The sequence below is a fragment of the Vitis riparia genome, chromosome 15, assembly GCF_004353265.1.
Source record: "Vitis riparia cultivar Riparia Gloire de Montpellier isolate 1030 chromosome 15, EGFV_Vit.rip_1.0, whole genome shotgun sequence".
NCBI classification, from domain to species: Eukaryota; Viridiplantae; Streptophyta; class Magnoliopsida; order Vitales; family Vitaceae; genus Vitis; species Vitis riparia.
This window is the reverse complement of record NC_048445.1, coordinates 2,473,730-2,491,669: the sequence shown is the minus strand read 5'-3', so window position 1 is coordinate 2,491,669 and position 17,940 is coordinate 2,473,730. Positions and strand designations below refer to the sequence as shown.

Here is a 17,940-nt window from a genome sequence, read left to right as displayed (position 1 = left end):
TACTTACTCTTCTATTTTCATATTTCTTTAATATATATTATTTCTTTTTTATAAATAAAAAAAATTACTTAGTATACATGCTTCCGGTATTTCTTTATTCTTTCATGTATATTGTTCTTTTTTACCAAAAAAACATAATTATTTATTTACTTGATCTTCTAATTTCAAAACCTTTTCGTCCATTTTTTTTAATATATATATATATATTTTTTTTTTATAAAGAAACTTGAATTATTTATTCACTAAATTATTCACCTATTAAATCATTATTATTATTATTATTATTATTATTATTATTATTATATTTCTTCAATTATAAAAGGCATAAATCCTAACTCTCATAGTTAATAGCGGTTACTCAACTTGAAAGATAATAATGAAACATATTTTTCTTTAAGTACTCAGCCCACTTTATCCCTAATAGAACAAAACATATTTAGAAAAATCCTAAACTGGTTAGAAACGGGTTTAAGAAGATATTGGTTATAGTATTACCTCATCCCAGCTCTATGTCTTTATCATTTATATGTATAATTAAATAAAAATAATAGTTCATTTTTATTTTTTATTTAAAAAAAATTAAATATGGGATGACATACCCAAGTTGCCACCTCAATTGGGGGAAGTTAACCAGTATCCTCAATCCACGCACAATATCACAATTAATTATATATGCATGCCACCAAAACGATGATTGAAAGGTAGGATCACCCCCCCTTTTTTTTTAATTTTATTAAATTATGATTTTTTTTTTTTCTAAATGTATAGATGTCTCAATGTTTTAGAGGTGAAATATTTAGAAAAGTTTTTTAAATATTAAAAAATGTATTTCAAATCAAATATCAAGATATAAATTTCAAAGTAGGTCGTATTGAATTTAAAAAATAATAATGTCAACTCAATTTTAATATAAATCTTTTTAAAATACAATCCCAAATAGTAATTATTTTTATTTCTATTTTTATTTTCTGTTAAATAGATTTACCAAATGATATGTGTTTATATTTGAATTTGACATATGAATTCTTTATATAAATTGAACCACATAACCACCAAATCTTAATTTGAGCTTTCCTCAAAGTTCAAACCTCATTATTTTTATTTTTTTTGTGAAAAATAAATTTTATTTTAAATAAATTTATTAAAAATTAATTCTTTTTTTCATTTGAATTTGAGAATCTCCAATGTCTATAAGTTTGAAATTTAAAAAATAATTATTTATGCTTTTGAAAAAGAGTTATTTGTAAAGATTTAATTGGCAAAGTTTCCAGCTTTCATCCATTCTCATGTAAACTTTACATTGAAGATGTATATCTTGTGTTTTTTAATTTATTAATTATTTTTTAAAATAATATATAAAAATGGAAATATACGAACTTGTTCTCATTGAAGATATCGTATAGACTATTAAGAAAGATTCTATTTTCTTCTCTATGAAAGAACCCATAAACACACCATTTCATTGTATTGCAAAAATTACAAAGGAGGAGGAGGAGAAAGAGAAATATAAACAAATAAAAAAGAATAATAGCTTCACGCAAATTTCGGAGAAATCCAAAGTAGAGGTTGTGGGGAATGTGGGTAAAGCAGTGTAACAGTCCTATCACTTAGACTGAAAACATACATACTTCCATCAGCATTTGAAAAAAAACTATAACGTTGGCAGAAGTATATAGAATTTGGCCGGCATCCCGCAAAATCAGAAGCTATGACAGAAATTGAATGATTGTCTCCCAAAAACAAGGCAACATCGCCCAAACTCATAACCTCTTCCCATCTTGGTTTCTTTGAAAACCATTGTAACTTATAAATCACATATCGCCCTTCATGCTTTGTGACCTGCAAGAGATCTCCTTCAGGAGATTCCACTGGATTCTTTGAAAACCATTGTAACTTATAAATCACAAATCCCCTTTCATGCTTTATAACCCGCAAGAGATCTCCTTCAGGAGATTCCACCAAATATGAGACAAGAGCACAATCAATATCGGGTGAAGTAATCCTTCTCACTTTCAAATCACTACTCACATCACAAGAGAAGAGCACACCCCGTCCGTCTAATACATAGAATAACCCATTGCTGTAAACAATGTCTTTCACATCCCGCAACCCTTCAATATAAGCCCAGTCTTTTTCTCCTGATTTAAAGAATGCTAATCTTACTACCAAACTACCACACGTCATCATGAGTACAAACTCATCCCCATTCACATCAGGATCAATAGACAATACACCCTCCTCGGGTTATAAGGGAAGATAGTTCTGTACTCACTGCCTGAAAGTTCAAGGGATGATGATTTTTCGAGGGGAGGAAGATGAATGAGTTTTCCAGAGAATGGGTTGTGGAGGGTTACCTTATAAGAATCATTATTTACCAGAATCAACCAGCCATGAGAAGACCCTTCATACCTCCATCGCCCCTGCCTCAACTGAACCTCCCAAAGGCTTTTTCCGTTCATGACGTCATATAAACAGCACCTTTCTTTGGGATTATCTGCGGTGGGAGCCATTAACAATGGGACTTGTTGGTGCAGACGACAATGGCGTTTATGGTTAGAGCATAAATGTCGAAGTTTTTCACGAACTGCATGCTGCCATTGAATGCAAACCTCACCGAATGTGAAGTAGTCCTCCATGGGCTCTAAGTAATCTAAGATCGAACCGAGAAGATTTATAGAGAGTGATGCCCAACCTGAACTTGAGGGCAAAGCCATTCTTCTGATTGTGGTCGAGAAGAGGAAGAAGATGATGAAAAATTAGGGTTTAATAGATTAGGGTTTAACGTATAAAAAAAAAAAAAGGGTGGGTGCATGTGTATATATAGGAATGAGTACAAATTTGGAAACCTAATTTCAATCCAAATATAACTCTATAGATTTATAGAATTTAATAATAAAATTTAATTGCATTATAAAATATTTTAGTTAATTTAATTTATATCTATATCTATAAATTAAGTAGACTTATTATTATTATTATTATTAATTTAAATATTAAAACTTTCTTAAATAGCTCATCAAAATAATCTTTTTATTTTTTTCCATATTTTAATTCTTTTGTTTCCATATATTGTTCATGTCTTACTCATTACTTGAACTTTTAAACCTTCTATTTTCATATTTCTTTAATATATACTATTTCTTTTTATAAAAAAAATAAAATAATTTACTTAGGTGGTGTTTGTTTTTTTTCTTAATTCTAAATAGAACCTTAATACTTAATAGTATTAAATATTAGGTTGTTTGTTTTTATAGTATTTTATTTTTATTAAGTATTAAAAAGTAAAAAAAATCATTGTGTTATTTTTTTTATTTAGAAAAAGCCACATATTTTGGCTTTTTCTATTTAGTAAAAAGTTTATAATAAGTTATGAAAAAGTAAAAAAGCAAACAACCTAAATTCTAAAACTAAATGGTTTTTAGTAAAAAGCCAAAAAACAAACACCACCTTAGTAAACATGCTTTCTGTATTTCTTTATTCTTTCATGTATAAAATATATATATATATATATATATATATATATATATATATATATATATATTTTAACTTGATTTTCTATTTTCAAAATCTATTGTCCATATTTTTTAAATATATATTATTTTTTATAAAGAAACTTGAATTATTTATTGACTAAATTATTCATCTATTAAATAATTTTATTATTATTATTATTATTAAATTAAAAAAAGGCATAAATTCTATATCTCATAGTTAATCACGGTAGAATATTTTTATTTTCTTTTTGTTCAAATTTGAAATCTATTAATCAGTACAATTAATTGATTCCTACCTAGGGCATTATTTCTAGAGTTATTTCCTCCAAGAAACAAATGGAAGGGTTAGGGCTTGTTTTTGCTACATTCTTATTTTTCTATTTGTACTAAACTTTTATTTGCTTAATTTTCTATATTTATTTATTATTGTATTTATTCCTTTATTATTGCTAGATATTATATTTATAAAATTTAAATTATTTATTTACTCAATATGTTTTATAAACAGAAATATTAATGTGAACATGGCAAAAGAGAAAAGATTCTTGCATAATCGTATTAAAGGAGACATTCCCTCTCCAAAGTATCGTACGAACCTCAATAATAATAAGGGAGAATTATGTTTTGGGGGTAGATGGACCCCCAAATTAACAAAAAGTCCATGTAACTCTTCAAATTGAGCCCAAGACCCAATGAAAGTATGAAAATTGAGTTGAAGGATATCATCCTTCAGTATTTCCAAAAATGCCCTTTGTTGATTTTGAGAAAAAAAAAATAATATTTTTGAAAAATACTTTTATTTAATTTAATATTTTTTATTTAATTTAATATTTTTTAAAAATACTTTTATGTAATTTAATATTTTTTAAAATACTTTTATTTAATTTAATATTTTTTAAAAATAAATTTATTTAATTTAATATTTTTTAAAATACTTTTATTTAATTTAATATTTTTTTAAATACTTTAATTTAATATTTTTGAAAAAAAAATTATTTAATTTAATATTTTTAAAAACTACTTTTATTTAATTTAATATTTTTGAAAAAAAAATTATTGAAAAAAAATTATTTAACTTAATTTTATAAAATATTTTATATGTGTTCTTAAATAGTATATTTGTCCGTTACTATTTCATATCCTTCAACTCAATTTGAAGAGTTATATAGACCTTTTGTTAATTTGGGATCCATCTACCCTGAAAAGATAATTCTCCCTAATAATAAAAGTGTTGGTGCATATAACACATACCAATTATTATCAAAAGATGCATGCATGAACGTGTTAAATGAGGCATCCCTTATGCAAATCAAGTGGATTCTTGACATTAAATTCATACCCGAAAGACTATAACAAGTTTCTTGCAATCTTCTTCCACAAACGTGTAGATTTGACAAACATTTTGATACATATAGTCCAACATATGTACCTATAAATTTCCATACCTTCCTCTCAATTTTTCATCCAAGCAACAAAGCTCAATGGCACACCGCTCTCTCCTTTCATTGGCCCTCCTCAGCTTTTTCTTTCTTGCCTTGATCTCCAACACTAATGCAGGCACAATAACAGTCTACTGGGGCCAAAATGGGAACGAGGCAGCTTGGCTGATACCTGCTCCTCGGGCTATTATGGAATTGTCAATATTGCTTTCTTGGTTGTTTTTGGCAATAACCAGACTCCGCAGATGAATCTAGCTGGCCATTGAGACCCGAACTCTGGTGGTTGATCATGGTTGAGTACTGGCATTAAAGCATGCCAGGATCAAGGCATCAAGGTGTTGCGAGGTGCCTCGGGAAGCTATACCTTGACCTCTGTAGAGGATGCCAGGTGATTATTCTTCTCAAATACGTAGACTATGTTTGGTTCCTAAGAAAAAAATACTAAATAAAATGATATTCGATTTCCACCCATTTTTCTTTCTTTCTATTTTTTCTCCTTATTTTCTCTCCCTCTCATTTTCCCTCAAACTTTCGGGGACCCAATCATAGCCATAGCCATAGCCATAGCGTCTAATCCTTGTGGGATCAATGCTGATTTTGTCGTTGTGATGCAGGCAAGTTGCAAATTACCTATGGAACAATTTTCTTGGGGGCCAATCAAGCTCACGACCATTAGGAGATGCTGTTTTAGATGGGATTGATTTTGACAGTCAGGGAGGCACAACCCAGCACTGGGATGAACTAGCCAAGACCTTGTCGGAGTTCAGCGGGCAGAGGAAGGTGTACCTATCAGCAGCTCCACAGTGCCCATTTCCGGATGCATGGATGAGCACTGCCATTGCCACAGGCCTATTCGACTATGTTTGGGTCCAATTCTACAACAATCCCCCCTGCCAATACTCCGGCAACGCCGACAACTTTATCAACTCCTGGAATCAATGGACCACGATTGAAGCTGGTCAAGTATTTTTGGGGTTGCCGGCAGCCCCAGCAGCAGCTGGGTCTGGCTACATCGAACCGGACGTGCTCGTCTCCCAGGTCCTGCCGTCCATCAAGACTTCCCCCAAGTATGGAGGTGTCATGCTTTGGTCTAGATATTATGATAATAACTATAGTGCAGCCATTAATATTCTGTCCAGTGTTTGAAGTCTTGTCTTCCTATATATGTCAACTTCTAATATGGTCAAATAAATGAGCTTTGATACTTTCTGAAACTTGAATGAAATATAAATTTTCTGCTGTGATGAATAATACAAATATATATAAGGCACAATATCTTTCAAAGGCTCTCTCTAAAAGCCTCTGCTTACCAAGCAGCCCATTTGCCTCAACCATGTACTCCCAACTTTACTTGGCAATTCCCTTGTTGATCTTGCACTTTACCCATCTCATCCTATCTCGTTTGACCTTTTATTTTTTAAAATTTTTAATTATATTTAAAATAAATACATATAATAATATTTAAAATTGTTTTCACTATTTTTTTAAAGCAAAATGAAAGTATAGAAAATAAATAGTTCCAATAAGATTTTATTTTATCTATTCCATGACTAGTTTTTAGAGAAAAATATATATCAAGAATAACCTACCATATTATTAGTATATAAAGGAAAAAGGCAAAGAGAAAAACACATGATATCTTAACATGGGAGCAAGCAATCACACATGTGGTTTTAAAAACATGTTTGTGGTGTTTGATGAATTGGAAGGTGGCCATCCCAAGTCAGTCCACCCATGGATTTTTGGGCCTCCACCACTAACAGACCCCATGCCTAATGGGTTTCACGGAAGGCCCAACCATATTTTCAAATCTACCTTGATTAGGCTAATTATTGGCACATGTAATCTTCCATCAGCTTGCAAAGATTGTGTTGGGACCACATTGGCCAACAAAGTCGGCCAAGGAGTGTCAATGTAAAAAACCCTTCTAAAAAACCCTTATTGAGAACCTTCATCACAAGCCATATATGCAACAAAGAAGGCCTTAAACTAATCATGAACATGCAAAAGTAATAATTCCTCACCCAGCCCAATCATAAATGCAACCATTCATCAAACACTGATTTTGAAGCCAGTAGTATATACAAATCCTTTATGCACATAGTGAGAAATGATCGTCTTTGAACCAGTGAATTCAGAAGAAATTGGCACAGAATGGGAAAAACACTAGTATACATTTTGCATATTTGAAGCATTCAAAAGCCCTCGTGACCAGAAGGATGCAGTTGTTACATACAAAGCCCTCACATACAGAATGGAATACGAATCTATGCATCCTTTTGACAAAAATCAAGGAATAAAAGAAGGTTAAATATGAAGAAGAAAAGAATGATCAAACTAGACTCTAGCTTTCAAGGGTCAACAAACCCCATAACACCAATTTCTATACCGTTGTTGAGTTTGAATTTTCCACGTCTTCAGGTGGAGGCTTCACATACTTGCCTATTACTTTTTGGTGGGATCGTCTTCTCATCCTCGAGAGTTTGTCTTTGCTTTGTTGCCTTCTCTTCTCTTTTTGCTGTAGTCTCTGATTCCTCTCTCTCAAGTATATACCTTGCCAGAAGACCTCACCTGTTGAGGGCCACAACCACCGTCTCATGGGGTGGTCATCATCTGACTCCTCAGCCAAGTCCTCATCCATGCTCTTTAGGGTGGCGTATGAGAACCATTTTACCCACATATGACCTCTACGATTCTTCAATTTATGGTGTTCATGCATCTCGCCTGTCTTAGGATTCACGTACACCATTCGCTTTGCACCATGATATGCCCAAACGTTTATGAGTAACTCAAGCACCCGAGAGTAGCAATGCTTGTCCTGCAGGAGGGAATACCATTATGTGATTTCCATAATACAATTTAATGACAGCCCCATTAATTTTTTATTTTAAGAAAAAGAAAACAAAGCCCTAAATAATCAGTTGACTAAAGCAAATGCATGAGGACATTGCTAATCAGATGATAATAGGATTGCATTTTGTTTCTCAAAGCATTTCAAAAGATTCTACCATTTTTTTTACATCACTCAGAATAAGACCCTCTTCTTCCTTCTTTTGTTTCAACATTTATTTATTTTTTTTTTTTCCTTTTCTTTTTCAATACACATAGTGTTAACTTATCATAAAGCTTAGAATAAGGACATTTTCCCATTCATGTTGATGTAGTCAGTACTGACTAAACAAGACAAACTTTAGTTCTCAAATTCTTCAGCCATTGAAATGCTGGTTCCCTAAAGCCACAAGAAAAACAATCAATCATTGCTCTTCCCTAAGAAAAATAATCAATCAGAGAGGGATACTGTGGTCAAGAAAGCAAGCATGCCAACCGTTTTAAGATGAATCTTCAGTATATAAGCCCTAGTTGTGTGTGAGGCATTGAATTTGCTACGAGTCAGAAAGAAAATTCTCATAACAGAAGTACAAGAAAGAAAAGGCAAGACAGAAGTTCTGTACTGAAAGAAAAAATCATCATAATAAGTACTAGAAGTTACCTTGGACAAACTCAGATAGCAGTGCCCTCTTTGATGGTGGTCATTGTATATCTGTGCATCCAATGCATCCACAAACATCCTGCAGATGGTACAATATTCAAATTAAGATTTGAAAGATGAAAAATGGGCTAAACTTGCCTGTATACACCCCTCAATTGCTATATCCAGTACCTTGAGAACATTACAAACTCTAGGAAGGATCGGGTTGGCAAAGCCCAGCTCTGCATGACAGACCATGTATCTCCATCTACAGGCATAGGTGGTAAGGAATCCCAATCTCGCTTTATGCCATACATCTTCTTAAGAGCCTCTGAGAAAGCAAACCTATAAACATCATGGGAGATCCATATGTTAATAATAGTTTGTTATTTGGTCAGAATAGGTATGGGAAAAAATAATGTAATGGATGCAATATGTCTTACTTGCAATTTCCAGCATTTATAGCATCACAAAATGACCAAAAATCCAGTTGTGAAGGGTTTCGAGGATCCATGTCCATGCGAACCCAGAAGTAGAGTGTGTCCCCATGCTTTCGTGCTTGGATAGCATTTAACAGTGCAGTTTCAGCTATCTTAGACAATGATGCCTGTTTAACTTCCAAAATCAGATATGTAGCAACAGAGTAGGCACAAATAATTATGCTGCTGCTCCTAACCACAAGATACTTAACCAAAGGGTCAGTATGTCAGGTATGTAGGTCTTCCTTTACAACCTATTGCATCATACCAAGAAGCTCTTCAAAGGTGTTTTTTCTCAAAGGAAAATTTGTATAGTTTCTACTTTTTCTTATTTCTCAATTCAAAAGATCTCCATTAAACAGCAGAATATAAAGAATTTTCAAGATGATAAGATAAAGTTGATCATCTGAATGATTATGAACAAATGAACCCAACTCAACCACCATCAGGATTTATTGAGATGAGTATCACAATTGGTCCACATAGTTGGGCCATGTGAGAGCTATTGTCTCAATGGTCACAGGGTCTACCAATATGGACAAAGGGCCAACCTATAACGCTGACAAGACCAACCTGAAAGATGCTAAAATGAAGGATTGAAACATTCCTATACATGGAATTAACATAGGAACTCAGAACCAGAAGAGATCACATACATTCCTTGCTGTTGCCCTCCAAGATTGAAAACCTATCCAAGCATTTCTGTGAATACGGTCAACTCTGTTAGCTATTGCAAAAAAGGCCCCATACTCTCCAAGGGCATCTCGGTAGTAAGGGTTGTTAAGAAGTGGAAGGCGAGAAGGTGCATCAATATCATCAGCTTCGCGTCTACGACCTTTGGTGGACTACAATCATCAATTCCATGGATCCAGATCAGATTGGAGAAAAAAATTTCATCTTTTATATAGATTCCATCAACTGTAAGAAAAACAACTAGTCTAGCATACAAGGCCATCACTGATCCCATCTACTGCATCATTTGATATAAAAGAAGGTATCCATAATAACATTAACATCATTTGTAACTCACCAGCCCAATTCCTCGATAAAGTGAAGTAGCATGCAAAAAAGGCCAAGTTCCTTCCCCAAAGTAAGGCTCATAAATGCACAACGGTTGACCTGTCCTTTCAAGCTCCCCGTCGTCTCTTTCATGCAAATCATTCTTTGCCCGATCAGCCCTTTTGGCACTTCGATATACGTCCTCCCATGATCCACGAGGTTGATCGGTTCTATCCTTCAACTACATCAAATACCCAAGAAAAAAAAATTTCAGGGTGTGATGCTACAAAATACAAAGCAGCATTCTATATCTATCACGGTGAAACTCTCAAAAAGCACTTGTCTAAATCCACATCCTGAATCACATGGAAGACAGTGCCCCCCTATTTTAAAACCAAAACTCATCATCATTTCATAAAAATAAAAAATAAAATAACCACAGCCTCATCAATCAGAATGGGCAGTCAAACATGCAGGGTTGTAAAGAATGTCAATTCCTAACAAAAGTATCAACATAAACAATGGACAACACTGGATGCTGTTCAACCCTAATTAAGAAAACATTTAATACTGCCCTCACCATCTCTTACCTCATCCTCCTCTCTTCTCTTTTTAGCATTAGCAATTCCAATTAATTTCTCCTCCTCCCAGATACTATATGGGAATGATTCATCTGTAGTCACAGAACCCCCTGTTTGAGATTGGCTCCACTGCTCCTCAAACTTGTCTAAGAATCTGTGACTTCTTGAAGTTCTATTTGTATATGTTGAATGTCCACTTGCTGCAAATAGATTCCATTGCCATTCCTCTTTCAATTTGGGAGGGATTTCTGTCACAGCCTTGGGAGATGCAACTTCAGATGGGAACTTAAGGAGATTTTCAAGCAGTGAAGCATACCCTTCAACAGTTTCCATAACCATCAGGTTCTTTGCAGTGCTTTTTCCAAGTGATGCAATATTATGAACTAACGGTGATAATTTCCCTTCAGAGATCATTTGCAATATGACCTGTGTCAGAACACTAATTTTCTCCTTTGGGAAAAGATAGCCGTTTACCCTGTCATCAACCTAATGGTTATCGTTAATGCAGTCAGTAGTTTTCTAAAATAAAAAACTAATTAATTAAGTAAAAGTATGCAATAAATGGATGATTAAAAATAGTACAATAAAGAGAATTCACTATCAGGATGCTTTAAAGCTGTCTTCAAATCATATCCATGCATAGGCAACATGCACTCAAGATTAAATCCATTCATATATTAATTATTTCCTTCCCATAAGATTGAAGCCAATATGTTGGTTAGCTCCTCCCACGGAGATCCCAGCCAATAGTTTGGTTGGTTCCTCCCTATAAGATCCCAGCCAATATTTTAATCAGTTCCTGCCCTGAGCTCATAACTACACCCTCATGTTTCCTAACAAATTAAGTTAAAAAAATCACATAACGAAAGTTATACAGATGAAGGTGCCATACAGACGAGCACTGTGGATCAAGGACATGAGAAAAACACAGTGGACCATTATCTAATGGAAGATATGCAACTACGTCAAGTTCTAAATATGAATAATTTCTGCATCCAAACCCAAGTATTGGATAAGGATTTGTTAGTCTGGAGTGTTTTAAAGGGTTTTCACACCATCAAACTTTTTATCTTTGATAGATATTTTTCACTAATTAATAAATATGTCTCGAGGAGAAAGCAGCATTTAGAAGCATACGTATTTCTTGATAATGGAGAGATCTGGAGCTATGATCAGTTTCCCAAAGCTCATGGCTTTTATCAAAATGTCTGGAAATGATTGCTCTTCTAGGAAGGATCCATATATCACTATATCAGCAGCAGCTAGAACATTGTCTGCTTCCCCCACATCAATGGCTATGTACTTCACAACACCCTTTGGATATCGTAAATTAAGAGCAATGGCCTATGGAAATATGAACATTAAGATGTTAAAATAATTAGACACAAATGAAATTAAGTCCAAAATTCTACAGGTATGCAAAGCTATACCTCCACAGCCACACTGTAGTTATTAGCTGAATTTCCACTTGTGATAAGGATTTTGAGATGAGAGTTGGAATTATTGTCAACTGGAAACTCCGCAACAAGTGGCAATAAAGCCTGTAAAATGAGGGCATGCTCCAACCACAAACCTTTGTACAAAAATTGGCTTCTGACAAGTGCAATAACAAAGTCATCAGGTCCATAACCCATCTTGACACGTGGGCTATCTCTATGTGATGCCATGAAGTTATCCACTTCCCATGCTTGAGCAGGAGAACCCGGAATAACAAAATAATTTCCAGAATCAAATGTGGAGTAAATCATCTGCAGAAGGTAGAACAACCGATCAAAACGCTAGAAAAAGACCAATCTCAGCACCAAACTTCAAAGCATGAGTTCTGTACAGACATGCAGCATTATGAACAGGATACCAGGGAACACAACTAATTCCTACAAGACCAAAAGCTTGTTACCGGCAGGACATAATTTGGAAAGACAACAGCAGTAGCACGATTGAAGACTTTTTTCCAATCATTTACAAGCTCAATCTTGCCAGTCAAATTGTATTGTCTCAAACGTGTAGCAAGTGTCCCTTCAGGGATGGTCCATATAAGTGGTAAAGACTTGAAAGGTTCCTGCACAAAACTGTAACAGTAAAATCATTCATTTCAATTGAATAAGGACATTGCTGGAACAAATAGCTTTGAAATATCAACAAATATCAGGAACAAGCATAACAAACAAACTGAGCTCCTCACAAGGACAAGCTTTTAGATTACAGATATTTAAAAAGGAATATAAAAGTGAAAATAAAGCAAATAAAAAAGAAGCCAATTGAAAGCATCTATGCGGATCATAAATAGAGTGAACACATTCACTGGCAAAAGGATCCAAGAGTTTTCACAGATATTTAAAAAGGAATATAAAAGTGAAAATAAAGCAAATAAAAAAGAAGCCAATTGAAAGCATCTATGCGGATCATAAATAGAGTGAACACATTCACTGGCAAAAGGATCCAAGAGTTTTCACATAAGCAAACGAGACATGCAGAAAGTTCCCAAACAAATTTCAGAAACATCATAATGAGAAGCACTAGTACTCATAAATAGAGATTATGTGCATGTGCCTCAGATCCATATCTATACATATTAGTGAGTCCAAAGCCTAATGACAAGGTGCTTGGCATCAAACAAGCCAAAAGAACACTAAGCAAACAACCAGGTTAACCAATTTTCTCAACCTATAAGTGCAACTATGGCTTTATTCTTGATTATTTGAGGCTAGCTATGGGAACCTTACTTCTCCAATATAATTTATTGAGGGCCATATTTCCTATTAAGTATTGCCATAAGCCAATAATTTATTTTTCTCTATCTCAATGTACATCCCCTTTTTTCCTGTCCTTGTCCCAGTAGCCCCTTCAAGATGAGGCGATACACTCATTCACCTGATGTGATTACTGGTCTTTTCAGAACATGAACAAACAATCTCATCCAATACAGTCTGCCTTTCTAATATGTCCACATTATAGAAAAGAAGAAAATCTCTTAGGTGAATAAAAACAGAAAACTCCAACTCACATTCCCACAGATACTTCTGTATTTTATTCATTCAATTTTTTTTTTTTTGATAGAAAAAAAAAATATTCACTCAACCTCTTTACATGAAGTATTGACTTGATACCTCCCAGTACCAATAACTACAATTTGATAAATAATCTGAGATAAAAAATAAATAAAAAATCAAGTAACAGGTTAACATCTCAGACAAGTTTCTAAAGTATCTGAAGTTTCCCCAATGTATCTTCAACTCAAAAAGGTTACCAAGTATTAGATGCATGCAAAAGCCAGTCACATAAGTCTCAAAAAGAAAAACCATATACCATCTTTTGATTGACCATTCAGTTTATCTAGATGTCAACTGTAGTATAATAGAACTAAATCTTTAGCTCAGAAAGTCTTTGGATTGGGATATGCAAAGAATTCCAGTCATAGTATAAATATTTGGAAGTTCATCCTTTTAAAAATACATATAACAAAACTTACCAAGAAACAACACCCCTGGCTTCAAGAGAATTCACAATTATGCCATCATAACTGCAAAGAGAGTATATATCTTGATTAGATATGACCACAATCGACTGATTCCAATCAATCAAACCAAGTGTCCAGTTTTAGCAACAAATCAAGAATGGATGTTGCATGACCACACTACTCAAATAAGTAAATGCATTTAAGTCAATTCTAGAAACAAACTATACAGAATGATAAAGCCATTACATCATCTAAATAATGACTGGAGTAGTCAGGATTATCCATTCAGCAAAAGAATATGTTTCAAATAGTGACACTACATAGGCAATTTAAAGAGGAGAAAACATGGTAACAATTGGATAAGATTTTGGAATCGCTTAAAACAGACTTAAATTTAAAATTATAATTTTTATAAAAAAATATGGGAACTTAATCTGGACCACCATAATATTTTCACCCCAAACAGACATGAGTTATGGCAGACCCTGCAACAGACACCAGAACCACAAAGACATCAAATGTAAATAGAGAAACTGAACAAAGCCATTGTTTGTGGTAGCTAGAATGAGAGGATTAATGGTGCAGAAGTTCATGATAAAGAATAATTATGATCAAAAGAGTACTTTAGCCAGTCTACAACAGCCGCTGACTTGGCATTGCTTCTGATAATTGTGACTGGAAATCCTACATTTCTCCAAATGGCATTTACAGGACCATCTTCAAGTGAATACACCTGAAAAAAAAATAAACAAATACATTAACAAAAATAAGGAAACAAAACACATATAGTGCTAATAAAAAAATCAGAAACAATCATTTCATTGCATTGAAATAGTAAATTGCAAGAAGGATAATAAATCCTTCCAACAGTGAACTATCCTCCGTACAAAATCTGATTAAAAAAGGAAAATACGTATATGCTAATCCAAAAAGGCAAATCTAGCACAGGCCAAAATGGTTAGCACAAAGCTCACTATAATTCATAACATATCATATCTTGTCTTCCAAATCATAGAGTTTACACCATGCTAGTAGTTACCACTACAATATGGTACTAAGATAAGAAGGCAACTGTAGAAACCTATGATACCCGGATCTTTCAATTGTACCAAATGTACCCATTTTGACACAACATAACATGGGCTTGTGGTATGGGATCCTTGTCTGACACTCCTATTTCACTTTGGGTATAGCTGTTTGATTTTTTTCATTGATATCCTTTTATTCTTTCAACTTTCTTAGTAATAATTACATTAGAGAAAAAGAAGCGCAAACTAAAAAGTGAGTTTTTGTAAGAATATTTAGGGATAAGAGAAATAAAAAGGGCTATAGAGAAAAGATAGGAGCTTTTAAAAATGATATCTTCATTTCCAATTTATTTCAATTGACTTTTCTTTGTTATGTTGTATCCCGGTTGAAGTGCTTGTTTTTTGGATTCTTTTAGCCGAGTCCCCATATCCTAAAATTTGAGTTATGAAAGATTAGACATCTAGACACATACCCACATCCAACACTCATACCTGAATCCATGCAACATATATTGACACTAGATAAGGTAGTGCCTAATTCCAAGGGCAAAAGGGCATAAAAAAATTAGAAAAACCATGTAGCAGCAGCAAAGAAGAGTGTCTTGAGAGGATCCAGGCCTTACAAGAACAATACATAGCTGCAGCAATAAATTTGTGGATCAGACAAACATAAGGCTAGTAAAGGGATGTAGACAGTCCAACAAATGCTACTTGGACACAGCAGATGAGTGTGACCATGGAACATTCAATTTAGATGGAAAATTAGAGAATGATGCCTCAAAACTAGAACTTCACTGACATGGTTGTTATGCCTGATCAGAGGATTGTTATTTAAAGAAGAAATTGATCTGGATTCCCTTGCTATCCAAAAGAAACATCAAATCTCATTCACATGCCTTAACTTCTAAGTAGTTTCATAAATAAGAGCTTCATACCCAAAAATGTTCCCATGCTTTTCCACTTCCCTCCATAAGTCATCGGCCCTGTTTTTTTTTGTCTAAAGCTTTGATAGACTTCAGATATTCTAGCATGATTTGTTTTATAAGTAAAGTTTTATTCTCAGATATTTTGTCCAAAACTTTTGTATCGATTTTTATTCAGAGTTCAGTCAAATTCACACCTATTCAAACTTCAGATAGAAAACAAAGACCACCTCCCTTGCATAAAAATGTTACAAGAGACCCTTACAACACCCTCCAATACAAAATCTACCTCATCCACATGTTAATTAGGAGTTGACTTTTGAAAAATCATTTCCAGATGAAACAGTTTCTTCTACTACAAATCTGCCTAGGAATCCTACCAAAACTCCCATCCTTCCAACACTGTCAATCTCTTACATTGCTTCAAGTACACACCATGCTCAATTTGTTAAACAAGCACTTGATTGGTTAATGCATTATGCAAAGACACTTCAAAAAGGAACCAGTACCATAATAAGGAGAAAATAATACCTACAAACTTCACTTAGAAGTTCAAACAACAAATATTTTCTCACCTCAAAACCCTAAATTCAAACTTCAAAGTTATAATAAATCCAGGAATCATTGGCATTACCTGAATAGTGTACCCCATTTCCAGCAATGCGGATGCCACAGTCACCATCAGTAATTGCTGTGGATCAACCAACAGATCCGGGAAAACCTTCACAAAGACATCAAAATCAAACAAATTATAAACTAGAACAAAAACCATAAACCAAGCACAAACAAGTAAACATGAAGCAAGCAACCAATTGGTCCAATTCTACATATCAAATGCCAAACAAAATGTAATTAGAGAAATTAGAAAAAACACAGAAAAAGAAAAGTAGGAATACTTACCAGAGCAAGCTGGGGCTTTCTGTATCCAAAACGGTGTCGTAGCCTTGAAGCAGAAGAGAGATTTACCTCATCAGCCTCCTTCTGAAACTTCTGAAGGAGCTTTGATGGCTCAAATCTAATACCTTCCCCAAAATCTAACCCACCAATATTCTTGATAAAACTCAAATCCCCATAACCATTCTCCATATTTTTCAATGACTCCCCTGATTTTTCCATTATCAAACCCGGCAAAAACATCTGGAATAGAACCACAAAGAAGCAGAACACCGCCACTGTGCACACCCATTGGAGGTAATCTAGCTTCCTGAAGAACAAAAACCTTGAAAATCTCACAATGGGTCTCTGAAAAGCCGAGCCTTTGTTCGACGAAGAGCGAAGAAGAGGGTCTCTCTTCACCGGAACCCCATTTTCCAGAGAACCCATTTACAGACCCATAAAGTAAAACACAGAAAAAGCTTCCCTAAAAAAAAAAAAAAAAAAAACACCAACCGACAAATCAAGATCAAAAATAGGAGACTTCCCCAACACTCAAAATACCCTTTTTCCAGTCCCGCACTCCACCACTACGACTGGAACCCAGATGTGAAATCAACGCCAAAAATCAAGATGCTTGTGAATAGTGCAAAAGCACAGCTAGAGAGAGAAGAAGAACACCAAAAAGCACAGAGCTCTGACGTGGATGCGGTGGTCGTGGATTGTCAACGATTGGGACTTGGATGGAATTTCAACAAATTTGTCAACTGAAAATTGAAAAAAAAAATACAAAAAATAAAAAAGTTTTAGATAAGGGAGAAAAAGAGTGAAGATTGCTAGAGAAATTGTAGGAGATTTTGCGGGGTGGAGAATCTAGAAATGAAATCTAGCTACATGTGAATGAGTCTGTTATTGTTTTATGAAAGGATTAATCTGTGACGTACATTTTGCATTTATCATATAGTTGTTGTTACCTTTTGGTTAAAACCTAAGGATTGAATTGAATTGAGGCATTCATTAAAATATTTATTTAATTTTGCAATTATGAAATATGAGACAATTTCCTTCTTTTAAATTTATTTCAAATATATCTTAAATAATTAAAATTTTCAAACCCATTGAAAATGCATCTTATCAAAATTTCAATATTTGTCGTTGAATTTTAATATAAAATTTAATTAATCTATAATAAAATAAA

General features: G+C 33.8%; 2 protein-coding genes and 1 pseudogene across 4 annotated transcripts; 1 reads left to right on the top strand and 2 right to left on the bottom strand.

The window, feature by feature from the left end:
• Nucleotides 1-1,533: 1,533 nt before the first annotated feature.
• LOC117932597 lies at nucleotides 1,534-2,714 on the bottom strand. The gene is made up of 2 exons (XM_034853872.1): nucleotides 2,273-2,714; nucleotides 1,534-2,138 (listed from the first exon to the last, which is right to left on the bottom strand). The coding sequence occupies exons 1-2, from the start codon at nucleotides 2,712-2,714 to the stop codon at nucleotides 1,534-1,536; spliced, it is 1,047 nt and encodes a 348-aa protein (XP_034709763.1).
• Nucleotides 2,715-4,933: 2,219 nt separating this feature from the next.
• Nucleotides 4,934-6,079, top strand: LOC117932643 (annotated as a pseudogene).
• Nucleotides 6,080-7,056: 977 nt separating this feature from the next.
• Nucleotides 7,057-17,591, bottom strand: LOC117932307. Of its 3 annotated transcripts, none has more exons than XM_034853497.1 (14): nucleotides 16,770-17,585; nucleotides 16,504-16,590; nucleotides 14,542-14,651; nucleotides 13,931-13,981; nucleotides 12,359-12,530; nucleotides 11,892-12,209; nucleotides 11,599-11,805; nucleotides 10,471-10,947; nucleotides 9,912-10,121; nucleotides 9,538-9,726; nucleotides 8,846-9,009; nucleotides 8,595-8,747; nucleotides 8,424-8,502; nucleotides 7,057-7,751 (listed from the first exon to the last, which is right to left on the bottom strand). In XM_034853497.1, exons 1-14 carry the CDS (start codon nucleotides 17,190-17,192, stop codon nucleotides 7,317-7,319), a joined length of 3,075 nt encoding a protein of 1,024 aa, XP_034709388.1. In that variant the 5' UTR covers nucleotides 17,193-17,585; the 3' UTR covers nucleotides 7,057-7,316. The 3 variants fall into 3 exon arrangements, with proteins under 3 accessions (XP_034709388.1, XP_034709390.1, XP_034709389.1); XM_034853498.1 differs by lacking the exon at nucleotides 7,057-7,751 and adding an exon at nucleotides 8,055-8,316 and having other exon boundaries at nucleotides 16,770-17,591; XM_034853499.1 differs by lacking the exon at nucleotides 10,471-10,947.
• Between the last annotated feature and the right edge of the window lie 349 nt (nucleotides 17,592-17,940).